Genomic DNA, 17,287 nt, shown 5'->3' on the forward strand with positions numbered 1-17,287 from the left:
GATCATAAGACAGAGGAGCAGAAATAGGCCACTCGGCCCGTCGAGTCTGCACCGCCATTCAATGAGATCATGGCTGATGTGATATAATCCTCAATTCCAGTTTCCCGTCGTATCTCCATAACCCTTGATTCCCTTGCTGATTAAAAATCTGTCTGTCTCAGCCTTGAACAAACTTAATGACCCAACCTCTACAGCCCTCTGCGGTAAAGAATTGCACGGATTCACTACCCACAGAGAAGAAATTCCTCCTTATCTCTGTCTTAAATGGGTGACCCCTTACTCTTTGATTATGCCCTCCCCCACTCTAGACTTGCCCACAAGAGGAAACATCCTCTCAGCATCTACCTTGTCAAGCCCCTGAGAATCCTATATGTCTCAATAAAGTCACCTCTCATTCTTCTAAACTCCAATGATTACAGGCCCAATTTACTCAATCTCTCCTCATAAGAAAATCCCCCCATACCCAGATCAACCTAGTGAACCTTCTCTGGACTTCCTCCAATGCCAGTATATCCTTCCTGAGAAAAGGGGATCAAAACTGTTCACATTATTCCAGGTGTGGTCAACTAGTGTCTTGTATAGTTTTAGCAGGACTTCCCCACTTTTATACTCCACTCCCTTTGAAGTGAAGGCCAACATTCCATTTGCCATCCCAACTACCTGCTGAACTTGCATGCTAGCTTTTTGTGATTTATGCACGAGGAACCCCAAATGCCTCTGTTGCAGTTTTCTTCAGTCTTTTTCCACTTAAAAAATATTCAGCTCCTTTATTCATCCTATCAAAGTGCATAACTTCACATTTTCCTACATTATATTCCATCTGCCAACTTAACCTGTCTGTAGCCCTCTTTGTCTTATCCTCACCACTTGCCTAGCCACATATTTTTGTGTCATCCGCAAACTTGACAAGAGTGCATTCACTTCCCTCGGTCAAGTCATTAATATATATCACACGTTACAGGTTGCCATCCTGAAAATGCCTACCTTATCACAACTCTGTCTTCTATCGATTAGTCAATCCTCTATCCATGTTCATATTTAAATGTATTTTATTCCAAACTTATTCAAACAGTTACAAAACATGAACAATCCGGGGAACAGCTGCCCATCACACAATTATACAGTTTGTACAAATTTTGCTCCAATTCCACCCCCCCCATGACGAACAGCTCCTAAAGCATGGCCACGAGCAGCCCCTACCTTGCCTCGAAGCCCTCCGCTGAATCCCTCAGTTCATATTTAACCTTCTCCAGAAAGAGAAAGTCATACAAGTCACCTAGCCAGGCTGCCACCCCCGTCGGCATTGCCGACCGCCACTCCAACAAGATCCTTTGCCGGGCAAACCAGAGAGGCGAAGGCCATGACATCGGCCTTCCTCCACTCCATCAGCTCCGGCTTCTCTGATATCCCGAATAGCAACACCACGCCTTGATCCACTGTAATTCGCATACCGCCGCAACTGGTCCACAGCAGACGCTATCTCCCTGGCCCTACACTCATCCCTAGAGCATCTCGACAACAAGGACGCCTACATCAGACTCCTATTTATTGACTATAGCTCCGCCTTAAACACCATAATCCCAGCCAAGCTCATTTCAAAACTCCAAAACCTAGGACTTGGCTCCTCACTCTGCAACTGGATCCTCAACTTTCTAACCCACAGACCACAATCAGTAAGAATGAACAACAACACCTCCTCCATAATAGTACTCAATACCAGGGCCCTGCAAAACTGCGCACTTAGCCCCCTACTATACTCCCTGTACACACACAACTGCATGGCAAAATTTGGTTCCAACTCCATCTACAAGTTTGCTGATGATACGACCATAGTGGGCCGGATCTTGAATAATGATGAGTCAGAATACAGGAGGGAGATTGAGAATCTAGTGGAGTGGTGCTGTGACAACAATCTATCCCTCAATGCCAGCAAAACTAAAGAGCTGGTCATTGACTTCAGAAAGCAAAGTACTGTACACACCCATGTCAGCATCAACGGGGCCGAGGTGGAGATGGTTAGCAGTTTCAAATTCCTGGGGGTACACATCTCCAAAAATCTGTCCTGGTCCACCCACGTCGACACTACCACCAAGAAAGCTCAACAGCGCCTCTACGTCCTCAGGAAACTAAGAAAATTCGGCATGTCCTCATTAACTCTTACCAACTTTTACAGATGCACCATCGAAAGCATCCTATCTGGCTGCATCACAGTCTGGTATGCCAACTGCTCGGCCCAAGACCGCAAGAAACTTCAGAGAGTCATGAAGACAGCCCAGTTCATCACATGAACCTGCCTCCCATCCATTGACTCCATCTACACCTCCCGCTGCCTGGGGAAAGCGGGCAGCATAATCAAAGATCCCTCCCACCTGGCTTACTCACTCTTCCAATTTCTTCCACTGGGCAGGAGATACAGAAGTCTGAGAACACACACAAACAGACTCAAAAACAGCTTCTTCCCCGCTGTTACCAGACTCCTAAACGACCTCTTATGGACTGACCCCATTAACACTACACCCCTGTATGCTTCACCCGATACCGGTGTTATCTAGTTACATTGTGTACCTTGTGTTGCCCTATTATGTATTTTCTTTTATTTCCTTTTCTTTTCATGTACTTAATGATCTGTTGAGCTGCTCACAGAAAAATACTTTTCACTGTACCTCGGTACACGTGACAATAACCAAAATACAAATCCATAGGGTACAGTCCGACCTCTCCCTCCAACAACCTTTGTTAGTGTCGTGAACACTCTTGCCCAGTATCTCTCCAACTTCTTGCAGCCCCAGACCATATGTGTGTGGTTTGCTGGTCCCTGCCCACAGTTCTCACACTCGTCTGCCACTCCCTGGAAGAACCCACTCATTCTCGACTGAGTCATATGAACCCTGTGTACCACCTTGAACTGTATCAGGCTCATCCTCGCACACAAGGAATTTGTGTTTACCCGACAAAGCTCCTCACTCCACACTCCTCAATTTATCTCCCCTCCCAGCTCCCCCTCCCATTTCTCCTTATTCTTCACCAGCTGTTCACCCCCCCTGTTCTCCCAGCCATCCATATATGTCTCTGATCCTGCCTTTCCTCCCACTTCCAGGAGCAGCAGTCGCTCCAGTAAGGCATACTTCGGCAGCTTGGGGAACTCTTTCCAGACCTTCCGCGAAAAGTCCCTTACCTGTAAATATCTAAACTCACTTCCTTTTGAAAGTTCCACCCTCTCCTTCAGTTCCTCTATATTAGCAAACCTCTCTTCCAGGTACAGATCCCTCACCAGCCCCACTTCTCTACACCTCCTCTACATACCGTCTGTACCAGTCTACCCATTAACATTGGGTTTGTTGACAAAGCTCACTTCCACAAAGGATGACTTGAAGAACTTGCCGCCATAGCGGGCATTGCATTCTATTTGTCCACATTTTTCCAATTGCCCACCAGAGTAGCTTTTTAATTGAACTATCCTATTGGTTGGAGATAAGTCATGGTTTTTGCACAGCAGCGTTAAGACCAACATCCCCTCTATTCCAAAATGCCTCCTCAGCATTCCACACCTTCACTGTGGATTGCACCACTGGGCTCTCCATATATATCTCCTTGGCGCCAGTGGCAACGCCATCGTCACCATAGCCCTCAGGCTGGACCTCCTACAAGATTCCTTCTCCAGCCTAAACCATAATGCCCCCTCTCCTTCCCACCACTGCCTCAACTTCTCCACGTTCGCCGCCCAATAATAATGTAACAAGTTTGGCAATGCCAACACCCTCTTCTGCCGCTGCCTCTGCAACAGGGCCCTCTTTACCCTTGGCACCTACCCCGCCCACACAATCTCTGAAATAATCGTATCCACTTCCAGAAAAAGGCCTTTGGAACAAAAATTAGAAATGTCTGGAATATAAATAAGAACCTTGGCAGATCATTCATTTTCACCACTTGGACCCTCCCTGCTCGAGTCAGACGCAACGTATCCCACCTCTTGAAATCCTCCCTGACTTCCTCCACCAGCTTTGATAAATTCCATTTATGCAACCTCACCCACTCTCCCATTACCTGGATCCCCAGGTATCTGAACCTGTCTGTGGCTACCTTGAATGGCAGCCCTTCTAGGCTGGCTCTCCAGCCCAATTCGTTCACCGGGAACACTTCACTTTTCTCTACGTTCAACTTGTATCCTGAGAACACCCCAAACCTTTCTAATAATCCATAATCCTTACCATATTCTCCAGTGGGTCTGACACGTACAGTAACAGGTCGTCCGCATACAGCAACACCCGATGCTCCTTACTCGCCCCCGGAATTCGTTGCCACTGGCCAATTCCCTGAGGGCCATTGTCAGGGGCTCTATTGGTAACATGAACAGCAGCGGTGACAGTGGGCACCCCTGCCTTGTTCCCCTGTGTAACCCAAAACTTTGTGAGCTGATATCGTTGGTCCGTACACTCGCCAACGGAGCCACATATAACAGGCGCACCCATGGAAAAACTTTGGCTCGAACCCAAACCTCCCCAGGACCTTGAACAGGTACCGCCACTCCATCTAGTCAAATACCTTCTCCGCATCCATGGACACCACTACCTCCAGTACCTGTCCTCTTGATGGAGTCATAATCACATTTAACAGCTGCCTTATATTACTGGAGAGTTGCCTGCCCTTTACGAAACCTGTTTGGTTCTCCACAACCACCCCTGGGACACACCCTTCCACTCTCTCCACCACCAGCTTAGCCAGCACTTTTACATCCGTATTTAACAGCGATATAGGCCTGTACGACCAACATTCCAACGGTCCTTCCCCTTTTTTGGTATTAATGTGATCGTCGCCTGCGTCATCACCTCCGGCAGCTCCGTCTTCTCTAACGCCTCACTAACCCCCCCAGCAGATGCGGTGCCAGTTCCATTGCAAACTCCTTATAAAATTCCACCGGGTATCCATCTGGCCCTGGGGCCTTTGACGCCTTCGTACCCCTTATACTGCCCAACGTCCCTCAGCCCCCAAAGGCTCCTCTAGCGCCTGCCTCTTCTCTTCCTCCAACTGCGGGAACTGCAGCCCATCCAAAAATCGCTCCATGTCCCCTTCATCCCCTGGGTCCGCCCTGTACAATTCCTTACAGTATTCCCTAAACGTCTCATTTCTCTTGCCCGGCTCCGACACCACCTCTGCCCGTATTCTCAAAATTTCCCTGGATGCGGCCTACCTCCGTAACTGGCATGCCAACATTCAACTTGCCTTCTCCCCGTACTCATACTGCACCCCCCTTGCCCTGCACAGCTGCCCCACTGCCCTCCCTGTCGTCAACCTATCGAACTGTAACATTTTCCTTATCGCCAATCCAGCCGTGATGGGTGCCCTTGAATAATTCCTGTCTACCTCGACTATCTCGCCCAGTAACCGCTCATACTCCTCCCTCCTTTTCCTATCCTCATGTGCCTCAAACAAGATAATCTCCCCTCAGACCACCACCTTCAGTGGCTCCCAAAATGTGGCTGCTGACACAGCCTCTTCTGGTTCAACTCCACATAACTCCACCGCACCTTATCACAGAGCCCTCTGTCTGCCAACAACCCCGAATCAAGCCTCCATCCTGGTCTCTGCTCCCGTCACAATCTAAGCCGAACCTCCAGCCTGTGGGGTGCATGGTCTGAAATTACTATCCCCGCGTACTCTGCCCCTCCAATGCCTCATGGCTCCCCCATGAAAAAGTTAATTCTGGAATATACCCTGTAAATATGTAAGAAAAAGGAGTACTCCCTCCCCCCTGGGTTCTTCAAACGTCACTGGTCCACCGGACCCATCCTTTCCATGAACATGCAGCACCCGCTGTATCCACCCCATTGACCTGGGGTCAATTAAAATCGCCTCTCGTGATCAACTGGTGCGTATCCAAGTCAGGGATTGCTGCCAGCAACTCCCCCATAAACCCTATATCGTCCCAATTCAGTGCATACACATTCACCAATACCACCGGCATCCCCTCCAATATCCCGATCACCATTACATGTCTCCTCCCTGGGTCCGTCACTTCCTTCGCACTCACAAACTCCGTCTTCTTGCTCATCAAAATGGCCACCCCCCGCAACTTTGAGTAAATCCCCGAGTGAAATACCTCACCCACCCATCCCTTTGTCAACCTGATCTGGTCCTTCACGTGAAGGTGCGTCTCCTGCAGAAAGACCAATCCAGTCTTCTAACTCTGAGGTGTGCAAAGACCCGAGATCTTTTCACCGGTCCATTGAGCCCAGCATGTTCCACGTCATCAGCCTCCGAGGGCTTACACCTCTTCCCCTCTACCGTCCGCCATCCTCCCCTTTCGGCTCTGCCCCCTCTAATTTTGCCCTGTACCGGGCCCATCCAAGATGGCCCCGTTCTCCGCCTTCTTCTCCAACCCTGCCACGTCGCATCTCCCTCCCTTCTCCCCCACCCCCCTCGGCCATCTCTTGCGGCCCTCTCCCCCACTGATGCACTATCAATTACTACAAAGATGAGAGTAGTGAATAATCGAGGCTTTATTGAGCAAAGATGTGTTGCCTCCTGTAGCTGCTGCCAGAATGGGAGCAGCACCGGCGAGCACACACATTTATATGCTGCCTACTGGGCGGAGCCAGCAGGCAGGGATTTACCCATGTGCCTCTAGTATATGAGTCTTACCGTACTACATCTAATACAGTTAGTGGTGACTACCACATTCACCCCCTGTTAAATAAGAGCCCGGTGGGGTGGTGGAAAAATTTTACAAGTTCAGTCTGTCGGGGGCCTTGGGTGGGGATCCAGGGGGTGCCAGGTCCCGGAGGGAGACTGTGTCCTGGCGCCCGTCGGGGTGCACCACATAGGCGTACTGCGGGTTCGCATGCAGGACGTGGACTCTTTCGACCAACGGGTCTGACTTATGGGTCCGCACGTGTTTGCAAAGGAGGACGGGTCCAGGAACTGTCAGCCATGTTGGGAGCGAGACCCCGGAGGTGGACTTCCTGGGGAAGGCAAAGAGACATTCATGGGGGGTTTCGTTAGTTGCGGTGCAGAGTAATGATCGAATGGAGTGGAGCGCGTCGGGGAGGGCATCCTGCCAGCGGGAGACCGGGAGATTTTTAGACCATAGGGCCAGCAGGACGGCCTTCCAGACCGTCCCATTCTCCCTCTCCACCTGCCCGTTTCCCCGGGGGTTGTAGCTGGTCATGCTGCTCGAGGCAATGCCCTTGCTGAGCAGGAACTGACGCAACCTATCGCTCATAAAGGAGGATCCCCGATCACTGTGGACGTAAGTGGGGAAACCGAACAGGGTGAAGATGCTGTTGAGTGCTTTAATGACCGTGGCAGAAGTCATATTGGGACATGGGATGGCGAAGGGAAACCGGGAGTACTCATCGACCACGTTCAGAAAATACGTGTTGCGGTCGGTGGAGGTGAGGGGCCCTTTGAAGTCCATGCTGAGGCGCTCAAAGGGGCGGGAGGCCGACACCAGGTGCGCTCGATCTGGCTGGTAGAAGTACGGTTTGCACTCCGCGCAGACCTGGCAGTCTCTGGTGATGGCCCTGACCTCCTCAATGGATTAGGGTAGATTGCAGGCCTTGATGAAGTGGAAGAACCGGGTGACTCCCGGGTGACAGTGGCCATCGTGTAGGGCCCAGAGTCGGTCCACTTGTGCGCTGGCACATGTACCACGGGATAGGGCATCGGGGGGCTCGTTGAGCTTCCCGGGGTGACACAAAATCTCGTAATTATAGGTGGAGAGCTCGATCCTCCAAGTTTTTGATCTTGCCCCGCTGTGTCTCATTGAACATGAAGGCAACCGACTGTTGGTCAGTGAGGAGAGTGAATCTCCTGCCGGCCACGTAATGCCTCCAATGCCGCACAGCTTCCACAATGGCTTGGGCCTTCTTTTTGACAGAGGAGTGCCGAATTTCGGAGGCATGGAGGGTGCGGGAAAAAAATGCCATGGGCCTGCCCACTTGGTTGAGGGTGGCAACCAGAGCTACGTCCGATGCATCGCTCTCGACTGGAAAGGGGAGGGACTCGTCGACCGCGTGCATCGTGGCCTTGGCGATGTCTGCCTTGATGCGGTTAAAGGCCTGGCGGGCCTCAGCCGTCAGGACTATGGACTGAATGAGTGGGCGGGCCTTGTCCGCATAGTTAGGGACCCACTGGACGTAATAGGAGACGAACCTCAGGCATTGTTTCTGGGCCTTGGGACAATGGGGGATGGGGAGCTCCTTGAGGGGGCGCATGCGGTCGGGGGCGGGCCCCAGAACTCCATTTTCCACGACGTAGCCAAGGATGGCTAAGCGGTTGGTGCGGAACATGCATTTCTCCTTATTGTACGTGAGGTTAAGGAGTTTGGCGGTGTGGAGACATTTTAGAAGGTTAACGTCGTGGTCCTGTTGATCGTGGCCACAGGTGGTGTCGTTGTCCAGGGGCGGGAAGGTGGCCCCCAGCCCGTACCGGTCAACCATTCGGTCCATCTCACATTGGAAGACTGAGATCCCATTAGTGACGCCAAAGGGAACCCTAAGGAAGTGATAGAGGCGGCCTTGTGCTTCGAATGCAGTGTATTGGCGGTCCTCCATGCGGATGGGGAGCTGGTGGTAAGCGGACTTCAGGTCCACTGCGGAAAAGACCCGATACTGTGCAATCTGATTGACCATATCAGATATGCGTGGGAGGGGGTACGCGTCGAGCTGCGTGGACCGATTAATGGTCTGACTGTAGTCAATGACCATCCTGTGCTTCTCCACAGTTTTTACTACTACCACTTGAGCTCTCCAGGGGCTGTTGCTGGCATCAATGACCCCTTCCCGCAGAAGCCGCTGGACTTCCGAACTGATGAAAGTCCTGTCCTGGGCACAGTACCGTCTGCTCCTGGTGGCGACAGGTTTGCAATCCAGCGTGAGGTTTTCAAACAAGGAAGGTGGATCAACCTTAAGGGTCGTGAGGCTGCATACAGTGAGGGGGGTAGGGGTCCGCCGAATTTTAAAGTTAAGCTTTGGAGGTGGCACTGGAAGTCCAGGCCGAGTAACAGGGCAGCACAGAGGTGGGGGAGGATGTAGAGCCGGAAGTTGCTGAACTCTACACCTTGGACGGTGAGGGTCGCGATGCAGTACCCTCGGATTTCCACAGAATGGGTTCCGGAGGCCAGGGAGATTTTCGGGGAACGGGGTGTACCGCGAGGGAGCAGCACCTTACCGTCGTGGGGTGGATAGCGCTTTCCGTGCTCCCGGAGTCAAAACGGCCTCACTTGCATATATCTGAAGATATTCCCTGGGGCAACTCATATTTTTCCTCCAGCGCTCCCAGGCTCGCAAACATCCCGTCTATAAACAGGTCCCTCAGTCTCCCAATTCCTGCTCGTTGCCAACTCTGGAACCCCCCGTCCATCCTTCCTGGGATAAACCTGTGGTTATTCCTGATGGGGACCACACCGAGGCACCCGTCACCCCCCTGTGTCGCCTCCACTGCCCCCAGATCCTCAAGGTTGCCACCACCACTGGGTTTGTGGTATATCTTATCGGGGAGAACGGCAGCGGCGCCGTCACCAGCGCCTAGCTGTCTCTTTCCTTTCCAAACTTTTCACCCCTGCTACACATTGTTGACGCGACAAGAAAAGAAAAACCCTCCACGTGAGAGGATAAGAAAGGCCCATCACCCTACTTTACCCACCCTGCCCGTTTCTTCCGTTCTTCAATGTGCCGGCTCCTCCGGCTCCCAATAAAGTTCAGTTCTCCCCCAGTTTATGCTCTTTAATATTTAGTAAAGTCATTGGCCGTTTCTGGAGTCTCAAAGTATTCCCGGCCTTTATAAGTCACCCACAGTTTTGCCGAGTGGAGCATCCCGAACCTGACCTGCCGTCGATACAGCACCACCTTGGCCCTGGTACATCCAGCGCGCCATTTTGTTCAGCTCCGATGTCCTGGTATATTGAGATCTTGTTCCTCTCCCACTCACAGTTCCATTTCTCCATGGCCTACTGCAGGATCTTCACTTTTCCCATGAACTTGGGGAGTCTTACGATCACTGCCCACAGCGGCTCCCCTGTCTTAGTGACCTATACGCTCTATTCACCTCTGGGGCATCTCCAGCATCCCCTCCACCACCAGCCCTGCCAACAGCCTCGAGACATATCTTGTGACACTCGTGCCTTCCACTCCTTCAGGCAGGCCAACAATGCGCAGGTTCTGCTTTCTCAAACTAGATCTTCTACCTTTGCTCACAGCGTCTTGCAACGGTCTCCTAAGAGCCCCACCTCCACCTCCAATTCCACCACCCAATCGCTGTGGTCCAACTTTACCCTTTCCATCTCTTAATCTGCGACCCTTGTGCATCCAGACACTTCAACACTTTCCATTGAGCCCTTCAAGGATGCCACAGCCCCTTCGATGGCCTTCGATTGGTCCTCCTGCATCACTTTCCTTTGTTGATGGAACTCTTCCCTGATGAAAGCCATCAACTGTTCCATCTGGGGCTTTCTAACTTGCACTGGTCATTCCCCCTCCGCCATCTTTCCAATAACCGCTGCGCCACAGGTCTCTTCCATCTCCTTAGCCAGGTCTTTCACCTTCTGCCGGGTTTGGTAAATAACAGTCATGCCACACCCAGGGGTAACTTCTCCTCCAACCTTCAGCTACACTTTTCCGTCAAAGTTTCTCCTGTTTTCAGGTAAATAGGGCTCTTTTCTATGCCCTCGAGCAGGAGCTGCCCTGTGTGCGACCACTCACACCACAGCCACCACCGGAAGTCCTCTCCTTGCTCATATACAAGGGGGTTCATTTCTTATTAAGTAGCCTTTTGGGTGGTATCTTATTGAACACATTTTGGAAATCCAAGTATATTACATCCACTGGGTCCCCGTCATCTATCCTGCTTGTTCCCACCTTAAAGAATTCTAATAAATTTGTTAGGCATGATATCCGCTTCATGAAGCCATGCTGACTCTTCTTGATTATATTATGCATTTCTACATGTTCTGCTATTACATCCTTCATAATGGACTCCAACATTTTCCCAAGACTAGAAGTTAATCTAACTGGCCTATAGTTACTTGTCTCCCTCCTTTTTGGAATAAAGGTGTTACACTGGCATTTTCCAATCCTCTGGGATTTTTCCAGAATTTAAGTATTCTTGGGAGATTACTACCAGTGCACCACTATCTCTGTGGCTACCTCCTTTAATATCCTGGGATGCAACCCATCAGGTCCAGGGGACTTATCGGCCTTTATCCCCATTAGTTTCCATAGTACTTTTTCCTCGCAATTGTTATTGTATTTGTTTTCTCCCTCTTCTGCCCTTGATTTTTTATTTTTGGAATGTTAATAGTGTCGTTCGCCGTGAAGACTGATGCAAAATACTTGTTTAACTCCTCTGCCATTTCCTGGTTCCCCGTTATTATTTCCCCAGTCTCCTTCTTTAAGGGTCCTATATTCATTTTAGCCTCTCTCTTCCTTTTTATGTATTTAAAGAAACTCTTGCTGTCCATTTTTATATTACTGGCCAGTTTCCCTCATAATTTATCTTCTCCCTCTTCATTATTTCTTTGGTCATCTTTTGTTTGTTTTTTGTATCTTGTAAGTAGTTCTGCATTGCTTGTGCAACCACAACAGAGGAAGAGAACCTTCTAGTGTTGGAATTAACAAGGCTCAATAATCACGACGTGAAGTTGGAAAGGAGCATGTCTGCTTTGTGGTAATATGCCTGTAAGCAATATTGTAGATGGCTGGTGGTGCGACCTCCAACCAGCAGGTGGCGGTGCAGACCACTATGTGGTCTCTAGACAAGGGTCATGTGACAAGGCACTCAGATATAAGTGTGGCCGCATCCGGTGATCGACAGATGGTTATAAGTACAAGAGCATAGTCATACCCAGGTGTAATTCCAGGGGAGTACAAAGAAACTCCACGATAACTTGCTCTGTAACAGATGGCTGTCTTACCACTTGTGATTTAATAAAGATCCTGGTTTGGACAAGTCACAAGTCGTTTGGTAGATTTCTTGCTAGACACAACTTTTTGTTGTAACATCCACTTTAAAAAAATATATATTTTTTATTCTCCTCCTTTTTCAAATTTTTCCCAAATTTACACCCACCAACAATAAACAATAATCAGTAACAAATATGTCAATCCCCATATCAATAACAACGATCCCATCCTCCCACCAAACCCCAAACATTAGCCCGCATGTTCACACAAACAAATGACAAAAAGGAATTAGTGATCACCCATAGTCGCCATTAACACACACAGCCCCCTCCCCCCAACCCTCCCACCCACACGCCCCAACTAATGTTCGATGTTACCAGTTCCTGAAAGTGCACAATGAATAATGCCCATGAATTGTAGAACCCCTCCATCCTTCCCCTCAGTTCAAACTTAACCTTCTCAAGAGTCAAGAATTCCAACAGGTCCCCCCACCACGTCAGGGCACAGGGTGGAGAGGTTGCTCTCCAACCTATCAGGATCCGCCTTCGGGCGATCAATGAGGCGAAGGCTACAACATCTGCCTCCACACCCGTTTCCAACCCTGGCTGGTCCGACACCCCAAATATGGCCTTGGGGGCCCGGGTCCAGTTTCACGTGCACCACTTTAGAAATTACCCTAAAAACCTCCAGTAATCCTCTAGCTTTGGACAGGACCAAAACATATGAACGTGATTAGCGGGGGCCCTCCCGCAACGTTCATACATATCTTCTTCTCCTTCAAAGAATCGGCTCATCCTCACCCTCGTGAGGTGTGCTCTGTATACCACCTTCAGCTGTATCAGCCCAAACCTTGTGCACGAGGTGGAGGCATTCACTCTCCGGAGCACCTCACACCAGAACCCCTTCTCCATATCCTCTCCCAACTCTTCCTCCCACTTTGCTTTGATCCCTTCCAGTGGTGCCTTCTCCTCTTCCAAAATAGCTCCATAAACCGCCGACACTACCCACTTCTCCAGTCCCCCTGTCGTCAGCATTTCCTCCAGCAATGTGGAGGCCGGCTCCACCGGGAAGCTCTGTATATCCTTTCTGGCAAAATCTCGAACCTGCATGTATCTAAACATTTCCCCCTGCTCCAGCCCATACTTCACTTCCAGCTCCTTCAATCCTGCAAACCGACCCCTAAGAAACAAATCTTTTAGTGTCTTAATCCCCTTCTCTTCCCATTTCCGAAAATTTCCATCCCACTTCCCTGGCTCAGATCTGTGGTTCCCCCGAATCGGCATTTCCCTTGACCCTGCCCCCAACCCGAAGTGTTGGCGAAACTGCCTCCAAATTCTCAATGAAGCTATTATTACCGGACTCCCTGAGTATTTCCCAGGGGCCATCGGGAGCGTCGCTGTTGCTAGTGCTTTCAATCCCGACCCCCTGAACAAACTCTCCTCCATTCTGACCCACTGGGAATCAACCCCTCTGACCCAGCTCCTCACCTTCTCTATATTCGCCGCCCAGTAGTAATACATCAGGTTCGGAAGACCCAAACCCCCTGCCTGCATTCCACTCTGTAGCAGCACCTTTCTAACTCTGGCCACCTTCTCTCCCCATATGAACAAAGTAATCCTTCCCTCAATCTCTCTGAAAAAAGCCTTTGGAATGAAAATCGGTAGGCATTGAAAAATAAACAGAAATCACGGCAACGCGTTCATTTTAACCTCCTGTACCCGTCCCGCCAGTGACAGAGGGAGACCATCCCACCTTGCCAGATCAGCTTTCACTCTCCCCACCAAACTAAAAATGTTGTACCAACGGAGCCCCCCCCCCAATCCCGAGCAACCCCCAGGCATCTAAAGTGAGTCCCTGCCCTACGGAATGGCAGCCCCCCCACCCCCGGCCGAGACACCACAAAATACTCACTCTTGTCTACATTTAGTTTGTACCCCGAGAAAGACCCAAACACTCGAAGCAGCTCCAATATTCCCCCTATCGACACACTCGGTTCCGACACTGGGCCCACATGACAGTGGCCCAGATGGACAGATTCTTTGGGGTGGAAGACACGTGCGCAAAATGTGCGGGGGGACCAGCGAACCATGTCCACATGTTCTGGGCATGTACGAAGCTTAGGGGATTTTGGCAGGGGTTTGCTGATGTCATGTCCAAGGTATTAAAAACAAGGGTGGCGCTGGGTCCAGAGGTTGCGATTTTCGGGGTGTCGCAGGATCCGGGAATCCAGGAGGAGAAAGAGGCAGACGTTCTGGCCTTTGTTTCCCTGGTAGCCCGGAGGCGGATATTACTAGCATGGAGGGACTCAAGGCCCCTGAAGCCGGAGACCTGGCTATCGAACATGGCTAGCTTTCTCTGTTTGGAGAAAATTAAGTTCGCCTTGAGAGGGTCACTGTTAGGGTTCGCCCGGAGGTGGCAACCATTCATCGACTTCTTCGCGGTGAATTAATAGTCAGCAGAAGGAGGGGGGAGGGGGTTAGGTTAGCGTAGATTAGGGGGTTAATTAATGGTGGGATCTGTTGGGGAGAGAGATGGTATTTGCACTATGTTTATATTTTCATGTACATTGTTTATATTACAATGCCAAAAAAACCCTCAATAAAATGTTTATTAAAAAAAAAGAAATTAATCTATGTGTAAAACATAACATTAAGGGCAGGATTAACGAAATGGGAACTAAGTCCAATATTGAGCGCGTTTAGCTGTGTGTTTCCCAGCGTTGCAATGCCGAGAAACACAGTGCTACAAAACGGCACTCACGTTAGATGGGGAGCCAAGGCCGCACATAGCCGTGCACTGAGGAACTCCGCTCGCCGGAACTCCTCAGTGTAGCGAGAGATCGGGCCGCCATCTCTGGAGCCCCCGAAGCAACCCCCGACCCTCCCTATAAGCCTCAACACACTGTGGGAGGGTACACCCCCCCCCCCCGGCATCCCTCAACACCCGTGCAGCGCAGGCTGCCTGATCACCACCGTGTAAAAACTGCCAGCTTGGCACCCTGGCAGTGCCAACCTGGTTGGCAACCAGTCTGAGAGGGCTGGTTTAGCTCTGGGCTAGACAGCTGGTTTGTGATGCAGAACAAGGCCAGCAGTGCGGGTTTAATTCCCGTACCAGCTGAGAATTCTGAATTCTCCCGCGGTGTACCCGGACAGGTGCCAGAATGTGGCGACTAGGGGCTTTTCACAGTAACTTCATTGCAGTGTTAATGTAGGCCTACTTGAGACAATAAAGGTTATTTATTTTTATTTATTTTATAATTCAGTAACAGTGGAGAAGTGAAGAGAAGTGGCGGTGAGGTAGATATGGGTGTTTACTGTGACATCCTTCCTACAGCCCTAATCTGTTCACATTATGGTATGTAAGATGCGATAGTACTTCTCGTATTAAGCAGTAACTCAGTTAAGATGTCCTTATTTAAAAATCATTAACGTGAACATAAATACGACACACCAACAAGACACAATAGAAACATCTGTACTCACCCAGTTCAAAAATCTGCAGTGGCAGTGTGAGGAACCCTGAACAGGGGTTGAGCTTGTTCTGTCCTGGGGCTGTGCACACATCATCAGATGGCGGCAGAAGCAGAAGGAAGGACAAGTTGTTTGCAAACTCCAAAACCTCTTGGCTGTACAACCTGAACTCTTTGGCCTAAATTTGCACAGTGGGGGTGGGGGTTGGGGTGGGCATGGGAGGGGGTGGGTGGAAAAGACAATTAAGTCATGGTGTTCACATCAAACTGAATCCCCCGAACACAAATTATTTTATCACCAATACTGGTATTGCTTGCCCTGCTGGTGCAAGGCAGGTTATAGGTTAGAGTACAGATAGTCAGCAACAGGGTAAAGGTTGCAGGGCAGAATGGATGGGTAAAAAGCCTGGTTTCAGGTAGGGTACAGGTTGTGAAATAATATAGACCACCCAGACAGAAAAAGAATGACATTAACATTGCATTGACATCAGTCAATGAATGAATTCAGTTTTTAATTGCATTCACCTTAATCAGGGGAGGAAGAGCTGGAGAATTGAATGCTTTTACTTCAGCTACCCAGGGTAGTTGTTGCATGGATTAGTTACAGAGTAAATCTCCCTCCACAATATTCCGTCAAACAGTCTCAGAGCAGGTGCAGCACAGTTTAGCTAGAGGGTTAGCTCCCTCTACAATTTCCCATCAAATACGCCCAGGGATGGTACAGCATGGGTTAGATAAAGATTAAAACTCTCTTTACGATGTCCCAACAAACACTCCCAGGGTCGGAACAGCATGGGATAGCTATAAAGCAAAGCTTCCTCTACATTATATAATATATTTCAACCACAACCTCAAAGCAGCATCTCTGTTTCAAGATCAAATTTCTTCAGTTTCCCACATGAGCCATTCACTCATCAGCAGATCTGAAATGTGGTTTCAGTGCATTTTCATTTTGCGTTATATCTATATTTTAAACACACTAACTTGTCCAACAACTCGTTACTCTCATCAACTCTCACCAAATTATGGCATAAATACAGTAAAATCAGGCACTTTACAGGATGTTGCGCAACCTGTAATAAGTTCAATTTGAGCTTGAACTATTTAATACAACTATGAATAAATGAACACCAGCTATTGTGAGACAGCACTATTCATGAAATCAAGGTGACAGGAGTCCAGTGCCTTAGTTGCAAGCACTGTGACATATGTGGAATTCCACAGCAAAGCACATTTGCTAAGAGCCACTTTATACCTGCTGCAGTGGAATGCCGATCTGATTCATCAGTTCTGAAATGGCTATCCTAAGTTCTTGCTGGAAGAATTTCTGGGAGCATCCCTCACATCCATCTGTTAAAGTGGCCTCATCCAAATCTGACAAGTTCAGGAGCCACTCCCATTCATCTCTAGGGGCAGAGATATAAGAGATTTGCTTAACAAAACTATTTTTAGAAGGTAAAAAACATTTTGGTTAAGGGTGTCACACAGAAGATATAATATAGGAGCATAAGAAGCTGTGGGACAGAAAATGGTTGTTTACCGACTAAATATATTTTTTCCATAGCCCATGTACACTCTGCCTCATCATAGACTTTACCACACACGTTTAAATACCTTATATACACCATATGGCATGTATCCATTTAAGCACCTTGCACAAATCCTTAAATTCTACCTTTTCATAGTTTCTACCCAATCACTTAATCTCCATAGGGAAAGTTGTTATTCCTAAAAGTAAATCAAACAAAATTTGGAATAGGTATCCATCCTCATGGATCCAAAATGATGTAATAATTACACTTAACATTTCCTGGTTCAAATGATTCACATAACATTAACAGATCCAGGTACAAAGTGGGACAAGTGTAAGGAAAAAGCAAGTCGTGGGAATAGAAAATTGCATGTAATTGAAATTTAAAGA

At 49.1% G+C, this 17,287-nt stretch overlaps 1 protein-coding gene across 8 annotated transcripts in view; it reads right to left on the reverse strand.

Moving 5' to 3' along the window:
- The window catches only part of LOC140394261 (ankyrin-repeat and fibronectin type III domain-containing 1-like), a 1,262,745-nt gene that overhangs the window by 43,795 nt on the left and 1,201,663 nt on the right, over positions 1 to 17,287 (reverse strand). For all 8 annotated transcript variants that reach the window (XM_072481308.1, XM_072481309.1, XM_072481306.1 and 5 more), the window contains 2 exons: positions 16,622 to 16,772; positions 15,380 to 15,545 (listed from right to left, as the gene is read on the reverse strand). In XM_072481308.1, coding sequence (XP_072337409.1) covers positions 15,380 to 15,545; positions 16,622 to 16,772 — 317 coding nt within the window. The remainder of the gene's footprint in view (positions 1 to 15,379; positions 15,546 to 16,621; positions 16,773 to 17,287) is intronic.

The sequence above is a fragment of the Scyliorhinus torazame genome, chromosome 17 (genome assembly GCF_047496885.1).
Source record: "Scyliorhinus torazame isolate Kashiwa2021f chromosome 17, sScyTor2.1, whole genome shotgun sequence".
In the NCBI taxonomy this organism is placed as follows: Eukaryota; Metazoa; Chordata; class Chondrichthyes; order Carcharhiniformes; family Scyliorhinidae; genus Scyliorhinus; species Scyliorhinus torazame.